Source organism: Nelusetta ayraudi, unplaced genomic scaffold (assembly GCF_046127955.1).
Source record: "Nelusetta ayraudi isolate G7.1 ecotype Tasmania unplaced genomic scaffold, CSIRO-AGI_Nayr_v1 ptg000011l, whole genome shotgun sequence".
Taxonomy (NCBI): Eukaryota; Metazoa; Chordata; class Actinopteri; order Tetraodontiformes; family Monacanthidae; genus Nelusetta; species Nelusetta ayraudi.
Window position 1 is genome coordinate 28,483,672 of NW_027466061.1, and position 12,868 is coordinate 28,496,539.

General features: G+C 43.3%; 2 protein-coding genes, 1 long non-coding RNA gene and 2 other non-coding genes across 5 annotated transcripts in view; 1 reads left to right on the top strand and 4 right to left on the bottom strand.

The window, feature by feature from the left end:
• Positions 1-12,868, bottom strand: part of LOC142885716 (uncharacterized) — a 229,733-nt gene that overhangs the window by 79,742 nt on the left and 137,123 nt on the right. The gene's annotated exons all lie outside the window — the stretch shown is intronic.
• LOC142885710 (cornifelin homolog B-like) lies at positions 1,953-4,143 on the bottom strand. The gene is made up of 4 exons (XM_076022439.1): positions 4,058-4,143; positions 2,879-2,992; positions 2,414-2,568; positions 1,953-2,281 (listed from the first exon to the last, which is right to left on the bottom strand). The coding sequence occupies exons 2-4, from the start codon at positions 2,982-2,984 to the stop codon at positions 2,159-2,161; spliced, it is 384 nt and encodes a 127-aa protein (XP_075878554.1). The 5' UTR covers positions 2,985-2,992; positions 4,058-4,143; the 3' UTR covers positions 1,953-2,158.
• LOC142884258 (uncharacterized) lies at positions 9,600-11,364 on the top strand. Its single transcript, XR_012926155.1, has 3 exons — positions 9,600-9,680; positions 10,021-10,136; positions 10,373-11,364. It is a non-coding gene; the product is annotated as an uncharacterized LOC142884258 (long non-coding RNA).
• trnav-aac (transfer RNA valine (anticodon AAC)) lies at positions 11,488-11,560 on the bottom strand. The gene has a single exon. It is a non-coding gene; the product is annotated as a tRNA-Val (tRNA).
• On the bottom strand, positions 12,603-12,675 carry trnav-aac (transfer RNA valine (anticodon AAC)). Its single transcript has one exon. It is a non-coding gene; the product is annotated as a tRNA-Val (tRNA).

The following is a 12,868-nucleotide window of genomic DNA, read 5'->3' on the forward strand; positions in this document are numbered from 1 at the left end:
GTTAGAACATTTGCTTGAAGTTAGCATCCAAACTATAAGCTGATGAGAGAATTTCTATATCTCATATCTCAATGCACCACATGCACCATGTGTGTTCACAAGCAACAGGAGAAAAAGCAGAAAATAGGGGATCAAACACACCTCACACACCAGGTGGAGTCGGGACCACCTGATTAGGCAACATCGGAAATGAGAGAAGGCAGAAAGGTTCCATTTTTCTTGAGGAGTAAGAATTGAGGGGGGAGAACCAAGATGTTGTGTGTGTGTGTGTGTGTGCGTGTGTGCGCGCGTGTGTGTGTGTGTGTGTGTGGGGGGGGGGGGGGGGGGGGGGGGCGGGCAGGTGTGCAGGGAGTTAAAGTCACAGATTTTAAATCACTTCTTTGGCCTTTAACGGGCGCAACAGAAGCCCAGTGTGAGTGCGCAGAACAAAGAGGGCGGCGGCGGCGGCCTCGGCCAATTAACATTCCTGCGGCCTTTATGAGCCGCTTGGCCCCGCCCCCTCACTCTCACCTCGTAAAAGTCACAAACATCAATTCTTGCCAGCCATAACTGTCATTATAATCCCATTAAAAACAACCCACCGAGCAATTTACAGTGAACACCAGGGCTGAGCGTGCCAGGGGAGGGCGGTGAGTGGGGCCCCGCCCCCCTCCGCTGGATCACATGAACAAATGGTGAAGTTTAGTGGAAGTAATTTAACAAAAAAAACACACACATACACACACGCACACGACAGCCCATCAGGAACATGAGGTCAGTTCTTTTCTCCTCCGTCCTTTTATAGACTAAGGGAGTCTTTGTGCACACCTGGCTGACCACAGAGTGCATGTGTTGTCGTTTAAAGCTGTGGCAGTAACGTTTTTGGCCGCTAGAGGGAAAGAAAGGGCCAAAACAGGCTTTCCAGGGCCTCCCCACATACCAAACACCAGTATTACAGAGAGCATACTTTTTTCTTTTTTCTTTTTTTTTTTTTTTTTTAGCTCAGACTCAATATAGATATATATCATTAGGCTGATACGATAAATTCATTTCTACTTTAAGGTTGAAATGATGTTTGACGACCAAAAAAGTAATTTGTAATGATTTTCACTTGTAAATAATTGCTTCCCATTTCTCAATTGTTATCTAATTTCTGCTTCTTTTATCATCCCGGGGTGTGGTCACCTATCTGGAGGAGGCATCACAACAGCTTGCTCTTAGAACTGTTTTAGGACACTCTGCCCGACGAGTGGATCCAACAGAAGCTTCCACCGATTGTTGATGACGAAAATGAATCTGTTAATTCTGCAGAATTTAGAAGCTTGTAACCTTCACCGCAGTGTCGACTCGCTAATTAACTGAGCATGCCGGTGGTGGAGTTACACACACACCCTGGGTTGTGCTCAGAAAACTTCCACCTGTAATTTACTGTTTAGCCGCCTAGTGGTAAGAAAGGCACTCCTCAATATTTCCAGCCAATCATTGTTCAGTGTCATTATCCTGAGTGTGGTTCCCTCTAGCGTATTTTTGAGAAACTACAGCAGCGTCAAACTACCTTCTCACATAATCACCTCAAGTTGTTTTTTGCTTCTTTTTTTTTTAATGTTTCAAAAAATATATATTTGAATATTTTCCTTTGAGTAGATTTAAATAAATGCGATCATTTGGAAATGTTGTAATTAAGAGGACAACCCAAGAAGCGAACAAGACCAGGATAGGAAAGACAAAAAACAAAAAAGGAAGAAATGAAATAAGATATTAATACAACCATTGCAATTCTTCAATCAGGATTTAATTTTCAAAATATTACAGCTTGGCTTATTTTAGAAAATAAAATAAAAAATATTTTCTTGCATGAAAACAATTGAAAAAGAAAGAGATAAATTCGAGTGCAAAATCTCAGGTGAGACAAAATATCTCTTAGTGCACAGTTGTTCAAATCGCCAATAGATACATTCTTAAAAAGTCACATGTTTATTTAAAACGTCTTTATTGACAAGCAAGCAATACTATTGGCATGCTTTCAGACAAAGAGAAACATATGAAACAAGATAACAATCAGCACAAGTGATAATGAAAAACAACACAAAAAAAGACGTTGGTTTGACTTTCTGTGACGTCAACAGGGAGTCATACGTCATGACTAATGTACATGCAGGTGCAGTTTATGTTGGGAGGATCACGTGTTCTTGGCGCTGACCAGGAGCACCTGGATGTTCCTCCGCTTCATTTCTCGGGACATCTGACACCAGGAGCAGGCATTGCAGAAACTGGCGCACAGACAGTCGTTGCACATGTCGCCCTGTAGGGGGAGCACAGGCACGTTCAGCGTGACAACGTCAGATTGTTTCCATCAGCGAAAGCCACGACTGACCACTGACATCAAGAAGGCAACAACAAATGTGTCTGAATATCCATAGAGTTTTGTCCTCACTTTGATGCCGTAGCGCTGCCGCATGGAGACCCTCATGGAGAGGCTGATGGCAGGGATGAAGCCGAAACAGTCCAGCAGGGGGAGACAGAGACACTGGCCGTATCTCTTGGTGGTCACACAGGCGAAGCAGGGGAAACACCAAAAGGCAAAACAGCCTGAAAGAGAAAAGACAAAACACACAATGCAGGTGATTAACAAGAAACACACATTTGAACTGTGAAACTGTTGTAACCGTAAATGATCACTTCTTTTTTCATAATAATAATGGGTGACACGCTGCCGCCTCACAGCAAGAAGGTGGTGGGTTCGATTCTGGGCCTGGGATAATAATATCTCCTATATATTGGCTTGTTTTATGTCTTTATGAACATAGAGGCTTTTTTTTTGTCTTCAACGCCTCACTGAGGCGAAAGTGATGTGAGGACAATGAAAGCAGCTCAGTTTCCTCTCAGACTTGTTCCTTACACTCTGGTACGTCCTGGCAGCAGCCACAGATCCCCGATCCCCACTCATCCGACTCACGGCTCACCAGCACGGGCTGAGGCTGCTGGATGACCAGCGTGGACGACATGATGGCGTCTGTTGAGGGGAGAATGTCATGTTGTCATGTTGTATGAGGCAAAGGCCAAGCATTTTAGCCATTTAGCACCACGTGTCAACACAGCATCTTCTAAGCACAGAACAGGGACCATGTGGCCATGAGGTCGTCCCTTCAACCCAAACTGTGGCTCCTCTCTGAGCGGAGATTTGTGAAGCAAACCAAAACCTTGAGCGCAAGGGAGCTTCACTTTTAGTTTTGGTGGAGGAATTCCACAGTTAAAAAAGGACTCCAGTATTTCCAGTCTACACAGCCTTCAACCACACCTCTGAAACAAATAAACCAGTTTTTACTGCACTTCCATTGTTCATGGTCAGCTTTATAAATCCTGAGGGAACTGACAGTGTCCAACGTGGAACAGTAAGACGGAGGAATGCAATGACGTAAGCAGCAGCAACATGTCAACAAACAAAATCTTAATTTATCAGCCTCAAAAAACTAAACCACTAAAATATATTGAAGAGGTGAAATGAAATAGACCAATCAGAAAGTACTTGAGAATAAAGTTCATCTGTAGAGTGTGTTCTCTTTTCTTATCTTTAAATTTTCATTTCAGGTAAAATATCAGCCATATTATTATCAGCACCACGAACCCTTCAGATGTCATGGTGGAATTGATTGTGTCCTTTTGTCCTTCAAATTATTTAAATGATGCATTAAGGAGGAGTTTACTGATTTACACCCAATAAGAAAACTCTGGACAAATCTGATGCTTCCGGGAGAATCAAGTAACGTTTCCTTTTTTTAAAAAAAAAAAAAAAGAATGAACAATGCTTTCATTGTCTTACAGTGAGAAAAAAAAATCTTGTTTTGAATCTAGTATTTTTAAAAGTAGAACACATTTTTTGATTTCTCTTGAGTATTCTGAAAGATTTTCAGGGTAAAGGAAGCTACACCGAGGTGGCTGACTCAAGACAATGGAATTAATGGAATTAGAATTTAAAGTAAACTGAGAAATACTTTTTGCCATGAAGAAGAGAAGGATGGAGTTAGTGAGAAAAGACTGTGTGTGAGAGTCAAAAAGTGTGTTGCTGTTGTGTTCTCACCTGTGTGTAGGTGCGCTGATCGCCGTCCTGTCGCCACAACAGCTGACTTGACTTCACTCCCGAGTACATGCAGGTGACTAAACAAGTGAGGTACCAAACTGGACCAACCTGTTTCATTATTTATGGTAACCTGCGCAGTGTTATGGGCGGAGCTCCAACGCCATTGCCGCCAAAACCACATCAAAATGTTGACAGATTTAGAAAGACGAAAAAATCTTGATGAGTTATAAATAGTTAATCATAGTTTAAGGTGTTAAGCTAGCCAGTTAGCCTATCACATAGAGTTTGAGTACAGTTCAGTTTCTGTCACTTCAAAACTAATGCTGGTGTTTTCGCGTTTGATTTCTATCATTGTCATCTGTTTGATATCTCTGCTTATCTGTTCCTGCTCCTGCTCACCAGAAAGCATGAAAACTGCCAGATTTGAGTGGCAAATGTCAAATAGTGAAGCAAGATCTCATTGTTTCAAGGTATTTATGTTGTGTGTGTGTGTGTGTGTGTGTTTTTTTTTGTTTTTTTGTTTTTTCGAGTGATAGATTTTCCTATTGGGCGACACGGTGGCGCAGTGGTTAGCGCTGCCGCCTCACAGCAAGAAGGTCGTGGGTTCAATTCCGGGGCCCGGACCTGGGACCTTTCTGTGTGGAGTTTGCATGTTCTCCCTGTGTCTGCGTGGCTTCTCTCCGGGTTCTCCGGCTTCCTCCCACACTCCAAAAACATGCATGTGAGGTCAACTGAACATTCTAAATTGTCCGTAGGTGTGCATGTGAGTGTGAATGGTTGTTTGTCTCTATGTGGCCCTGCGATGAACTGGCGACTTGTCCAGGGTGTCCCCTGCCTTCGCCCTAAGACGGCTGGGATAGGCTCCAGCAGACCCCCGTGACCCTGACCTCGGGACTAAGCGGGTATGGAAAATGGATGGATGGATGGATTTTCCTATTCACTTCTGAGGCTTCTTCAGCACTGGATTTGAGTTCTTGACAAGACTCTTGACAAGTTGAAAATACTTTTAAAACCCAACGGCAGGTGTTCTTATGATACCTGGAGATAACGTCTCCAGGCCCAAAAAAATGAATAAATGAGTAGAGATGTGAACATAGAATAGAATAGAATAAACTTCACTTGTAAACGATGGTCAACAGTCTGTTGCACCCATTAAAGGACCTGAGCCTCTGGAGGAAGTACATGCCACTCTGACCCCCTCTGTAGGTGACATTTGCTGGTGTTGTGTTTGAAGTCAGAGGAGTAGATGGCAAAGAGGAACTGTGACAACACCATTCCCCGGGCTGCACCATTGCTTCCTGTCACCACATCCGATAGTATAAATTGAAAACCTTCATGATGTGTGAGGTCAGTGCCACTGGCCTATAGTCATTTCGGATATATGACTCAGGATGTTCCACCTCTGGCACTGGAATAATGTAGGAGGTCAACCACGGCTGGAGAACCCTCCTCAGTTTCAAAGAGAGGCTGAAGATGTATTGGAACACCTCAGTCAGCTGTCCAGCACATGCCCTGAGCAGTCTGAGGTGGATGTGGTCTGGGCCCATTGCCCTCCTGGCTCTGAGCTTGGATAGCTCCCGTCTCACCTGGCTCGATGTGAAAAAGTGGCCTGGGGACGTTGGCGGGTGAGCGTGGGGTAATTGTGGTGTTTAGGTGGGAGGTTGGCTGTGTCTTCTCCTGCACTGTCCCCTGCAGCAGTTGAAGGGGAGACCAGTCCCGCCATTCTCCTTGGTGGTGTGAGCTGAGTCCAACCTGTTGAAGTGCTGGTTGGCAAGGTCCTGGCTCCTGTCCGCGGCTGGACCAGATGAATTTCGCCCTGTCATCTCCTTCATCCCCCTCCACACCTCATTAGCATTGCCCTGATGAAGTTTGCTCTAAGGCCTCTCTTTGTTTTGTTCTTGGCCCTTCTCAGCTCCCTCTTCAGCTCCTTCTGGACTGCCCTCATGTCCTCTCTGTCTCCAGATATGAATGCCATCTTCTTCTTCATGTTGAGGAGGATCTCAATGTCCTTGTTGATCCAGGCTTGTTGTTCAGGAAGCACATTTTCCTCACAAAACTGCATATAGTCTGTAATACAGTGGGTAAGACCCTCAGTGTTCTCCTTATAACCCTCCAGCAACTCGCTTTCTCTGGACCACACCTTCACAGTCCGGGTGGTAACTGGCTACTGACTGAACAGGTTTGTATGTTGGTAAGAGGCGAGGGCACAGACACAGACAGATGCAGCATGCACTGCTTGTCATTGACTCCGAGTTGCTATAAGTTGTTGGACAGGTTAAAGTAGCTCCTCCGGTTTATTTTTGACACTGTAATGTCATCTGGTTGTCATCCAGTTAAACTATGCTCATAAATTGTGAATGAAGCTCAACTGTTTTACATCTAGAAGAACATTTTAATACAGCAAGATTCAAAACAAAACACATACTCCAGATGCTGTTTTTGATTTTACTGCAAATCATTTCCCGCATGTCAAAAAGTGAACCTCTTCACCAGGAACAATGAGCCACCCTTCCTTGAAATACTCATCCAAAAGAATCCGACCTGAATTCCGCAGATGATTTTAGCTGCATCATTCCATCTCTTGACTGATACTTTGCTTCACTGATGCTGAAAGTCCCCTGCAGTTTCTGCGACTTCTGCAGCTCTTTCAGTCGTTTTGCGCCACATTTAGCATGTCATATTTGTGAAGGGCACCATAAGCATGAGAACACAGAGAGGGGTCCCTTTGTTGCTTTCAAGAAAGGGTCTTCCAATAACAAGCCTCTCCGGCCATCGGTGAACTCTTGAAAGGCGCTCTGATGTCACAAGGGGCCCCAATAGGACACCGTATTTCTTCCTCACTCCTGTGCCTTTGCAAACATGTGGAAGGTTGTGTTCGCAGGAAGCTCAAAATCTGGCGTCTTAGTAGGACGCTACAGACAGAGGGCGAACTATGCTGATTTGAATTCTTGCAGATACACTTCAAGTCCTGTTATCCCAGGAGAGCTTAAAAGATGTGCCAGTTTTTCAGAAAAAAAAATCTTTCAAAAGAAACGCCTGCTGTTATAAAAGTGCAAAATGTTAAAGTGCAATCCCTATGTTTATTTATGTTTTGTAGCTTACTTTGATTAATTTAATTATACGTGGCAAATATGGCCAGCATGCTTTTATAGACAAAATCATTAAGATTTAAATTTTATTCAGAGCCAACATTTTATCATTAGATTAAACTCACTGCCGTCAAAAATTCAACTCATTTGAAGAGATTTTTTTGTTTCCATTTTGGAAAGTTTGATTCAAAAATATTATTAACCAATCAGATCAGTCGACAGAGCCGCTGGGACTGCACTAAGGCTTCACCGGTGACGTTGCTGGTGCCTGCCTGCTGTTTCCCATTACCTTTGGCCCAGATTGAGGGCTGACATGAGCCAGCACAACTGCTGAACCTACAGGCTACAGCTCCTCTTAACCACCTCTGATCTTTGACCCTTCCAGTTCCACGAACAGAGTGCTAACACGTGAAGGCAAAACTCTGGAAAGCCGGCTGACACATGACTCGGGGGAATATCCCCTACAGTCGGGAGAAATGCGGTGGATAAAAAAAGAGAAAAACGGCTGTTTGTTCTCGACTTGCATCCTAACTGGGACACGTGAGGCGGCGGCAAACATTCTGACTGGGGGGAAAAATTCTCAGAGGATTTGAATTTAAACTCAGATCTAAACTGAGAAATGTCTGAATGATAAATCCCAGTTCCTGTCGACATTAAATGGAAAAGAATGCATCATCATTGTTTTGAAATCACTATTTTGTTTAATTACAAAAAATGAGCATTTTTATTCACATTGAGGTTCGGTCCCACGTGTCCATAATCCACCAATGTGCATCTACAGTTGCTCAGAACATTGGTCTGCTCAGAGTTTAGTGATATATTTCTGTTCTTTGACATCCAGGCTTTAGCGAGAGAGATGTGAAATCGAGAGGCATTTTTTTGCAATATGGTTCCTGGCCACTAGATCGTACCTAAACTGACACAGCAGAATAAATTAAATGATCCGTATGGTGCTGCTACCAAAGGTACTTATTTTTTATTTTTTATTTTACTTTATTTATTTTTTTGCCAATAACGTTACTTTGGTTGCTCTTGGTTCACAAACACACACACACACACACACACACACACACACACACACACACACACACACACACACAACCGGCCTAACATTTTTCATGCTGTATGTTTGAGTCTTTTTCTCTATTCATATCTTAGTCTAGGGTTGAGTGTGGGGCCAGGAGTATGGAAGAGGAATCACGTAGTAACCATGACGTTCCCAGCAAATCCTTGCGAAATCAGCAGCTGGGCCGTTGACCTAGATATCCTGCCCGCACCATATGGTTCACATTAACACACAATGCAAATATGCCTGCCACAAGTTGTCTCGCATAGAATTTCTGCCCCATTTTGGATTGTATGACTGGATAAATGTACATTAAGCACTTCTGCACATTATATTCTGTGTTGCATGCACAAGTTGTTTTCGAGAACAGGTCGAATCTAAATCTTCCATTGCCAATGTGGATGTTCCGTCACTCCCATGCACACACAGGGCTTCTGAAAATGTGGCCAACTCAGCAGGCCTGAGCAACGGGTCTGTACCAAACGCTCACACTGACCTCAGGAGGTGATGACCAACCTCCCCGATCAGAGTAAACAGAGGAGAAAGCAATCCAATACAGAGGTTATAGTCTGTCATATCTCTCGGAGGTTGGTGGGTTCACATAGAGCAGCAGGTGTAGTCCGGTTCGCTAGGTGGACTTTGGAACAATACGACTGATGACACAGATTGGACATAAGTGCATTGAAATGATCCTCTATAAAATTGTAATTATTCATGAACTTAACAGTGGTTTGATTATGAGATCATCTTGACACTGAAGTCTGAAAAAGTCTACAGTCATCCAACGCTGCAGCCAAATCTGTGACTGTGTTGTCCCTCCCTGAGAAAAGATCAAAACCGAGACTCAGGAAATACACTGGGCCATCTTTACTGAAGAGCAGAGGGACAACCAGGCTGCACTGCATGTGCTGTGCATGAATGCCTTTGCCAGCCCCTGTGCGGAATACAGGCAGACAGACAGGCAGGCAGGCAGGCAGACAGTACAGCGAACAAACACGTGTTTCTCATTGTAGAATGTCACAGAGTCGCCCTTCTCAGAAACCAGAGAAGGGAATAAACCCTTCTGCTTTTCTTTTTTTCCGCATGTTTTTTTTTTCTGCCAAAGACACACATTAGGAGTTCCCTCTCGGCAGCAGCTATTAATGGGAACCACATTGCGGATTAAAAATCCTAGAATGGGGGCCAGCAAGGGCACTTTGGGGAATTTGCCTTTCATACTGTGAATTCTGTTTCTTTGCTCCCATAACTGTGTGTGTGTGTTGATGGCTACTTTCTGCAAAGCGTTAGTCAGCTGGACAGATCCACTATACTGAGCTATGATGAAAGTAAGGGGGGAGGGGCTAGTGAGCCAGAGGGCGGGGAAACAGTGGAGTCAGAGAGAGAGAAGGGCACACAGGCTCAGCAGCGGGGACTCAGTCCACTGGAGAGGAGACGGCGAACAGAGATGAGCAGCTCGCACTGGATTGAGGTAATTTTTATAGTTGCCTGTTAATTGCTGGTCCACAGCAGACTCTAGCATGCTTGGATGAGTCAGGATTGCAGAGAAAAGTCTTGAGCTCATGACATTTTCATCATTTCCATTTCAGTATCTATATATATATATATATATATATATATATATATATATATATATATATATATATATATATATATATATATATATATGTATTCCAGTGATTGACTGTGATGTATGTAGTATTAATGTGCAAAATCCAAAATATTCAAGTGTTTGGTTTTGAAAAGTTGAAAAGTGCACGAGTGGTGGCAACACTGTAACAACAGCTCTTGCCTCTTCTGCCCATGTTCAGCACGTCTGCGACTGAGAGCTGCCCCGACTTGACAGGACTCTCTCTGGACTCTGATCCTGATCACTGGGCCTCCACATCTTCACTGGTCCCAACACCGAAGGTTCAGCCTCCACAAGGTGTGTTTAGACTGGTTGATTCACGGATGACAAAGCCACTGATTGTCTCTAGAAATGTGTTGGAACGTTAAGCCATCTCTGCCGCCCCCTAGTGTTTTTATTCTATAACCTCGTTAAGAGCAACGTGGGCATTTTGCATGTCTTTTATATTTGATTTTATTTCTGACTCCTGTTGCGCAGCTGCAAACCATTAATATACCAAATTTGTCCTCTGTGATTTGGCCTGTGATTTGCAGATTCTTAGTTCCTTCAAAACACATACAAAGACCCGCGAGGAGATGGACAGCAATAAACCAGACTCTCGTCCCCCTGCTGAGGTCAAGAAGGCCACCATGTCCAGTTCAAGACTTTCGTATCCTGTGGAGAAGCTGCAGAGCCAGACAGACTCTTTCCTCACTGCTGCACGGCTCCTCCGAGGAGGATGGAGCAACGAAGAGAAGAACACAAGGAAGCAAGACTCAGTGTTAAACATCTCTGTTCATCACTCTCCTCTCTTGAAGGTAGACAGAGGTCAGGCACTAAGGAGAAGCGAGAGTAAGTCGGAGGAGCACGCAGAGGGCAGGCAGGTCGCTGCAGTGAACATCAGGAAGATGGCTGAGAATGGCCAGACAAAGGCTGGCAACTCAGAAGACAAAGCCAAACTGATGTGTGTGCTCTCGGTTGAGGAGCAGGGAGGGAGCAAGACGGGCCTCTACAGTCAGAAGGGTGTTGTTTGCGTTCGGGTTTCCAGCTGCCGCACTGCGTGCAGACGCTACAGGAGGTTCAAGCCCTCTGGGCTTCCTGTCATCGCTGAAATGTGAACATGTTGGTGGCTCAAGGCAGAGATGTGTGTGATGTTGTGATAAAATTTCAGTGCTGGCTGAAAGAAAAAGACAAATAGGGGACACGTGTCTGCAGCTGGGACAGTAAACACAGAGAGCACAAAGAGCACACGCTGAGGTTGTTTCAGTGAACACTACTGTTCTTCCATTTTTCTGCTGCAGAGATTTTGTGGGAAACCACAAAATGATGGCACATATTGACTTTCATCTTTTGATAAATAATTATGTATTATTGTTTTTTTTATGTATAATGCGTGTCTATAATTAAAGTTTTTACTGTGATGTTTTTACTGGCTCAGAATTGGTTATGACAACAACAACAAAAAAAACTCCATGTCACGCAACTGAGCGAATAAAGCATTAGAGCGCCCCCTGCTGGGAAAATAAAAACCTTGATTGGATTGATAGATTTGTTCTTTGAGCTTTGGTTTTTCATTTATTATCCGCTGACTGAAAAACGAATCAGAAAACGTGTTCCAAGGTGGACTCAAAAAATCATGGTGAAATTGTACACGGCGCCATAAAGACACTGTTTCCGCCCGGTCTCGAACCGGGGACCTTCTGCGTGTTAGGCAGATGTGATAACCACTACACTACGGAAACTGGTACAGTACCTGAACCCGTTTAGTGATCCAAATCTAACTGTGTATCGAGTCACTAGTTTTGATGTGTTTCCTATAAAATCTACTACCTTCTGTACGGAAGCATATTGCATTTAATTGGCAAATAAAAAAAAAAAATCTGTTTTTCAGTGTAATTATTTCGGTTTTTCGTGCTATTTTTTTCCAGCCCTGTTTTGCGTGTAAATTTTTTTCTACCCTGTTTTTCGTGCAAATTTTTTTTTACGACCTGTTTTTCGTGCTAATTCTTTTCTGCGCTATTTTTCATGCAAATTCCCCCACCCCATTTCCCCGAGTTTAGAGAGCATCGGAAACAATCGCATCCATTATTTCACTGAGAGCTAGATATAATTGAAGCAAACATGACCAGCTTGTTCAGTTCAATCAAATTCTATTTTGACATGGGTTTAAGACACTGGGAAATAGTCCTGTCTTTAAGTGATGGCATTACAATCAGTTTATCAACTTTACATAGGCATCTGAGGACTTTGCGATTGTTTCGAAGGAAAGCCCATTCAGATATTCTCGACATCGCAATGTTTCTCCGGGATCAATTGGATAGATATGGCATGCTCCATGGATACAAAATGATGCATTTGAAGTGCATTGAGACTGGCTACGTGGTGACATGTGTCACCACCGTAGAGCACATCCATGCCGTAGAGTCACCGGTCTACTGTTTTCTCGCGGGATTTCAAAATAAAAAAAACAGGGTGGAAAAAAATTAGCACGAAAAACAGGGCGGAAAAAAAATAGCACGAAAAACAGGAAAAAAAAATAAATAAAAAAAATAGCACGAAAACCTGGGCTGGAAAGAAATTAGCACGAAAAACAGGGGCAGAAAGAAATTAGCACGAAAAACAGAAATAAATACACTGAAAAACAGATTTATTTTATTTTTATTTTTTTAATTTTCCAAGTGAATGCAATACGCTTCCGTACTTCTGTTTCCATATTTGTGTTAACCTATTTGTGCTGGGTTAGATCGCCTGTTATCTCTTTATTGGACGACCAAAAAAAATGCATGTTTCCGCCCGGTCTCGAACCGGGGACCTTCTGCGTGTTAGGCAGATGTGATAACCACTACACTACGGAAACCTGCTGGTTGACGAGGTGGTCACGTTGGCATTTATAGCGGGTAGTTACAGTACACACTACTTTTCTTAACTTCAGTGATGTACGTCCATTCATACATACATACATACATACATACATACATACATACATACATACATACATACATACATACATACATACATACATGTCAGACTAACTTAAAGTTCATCCCATA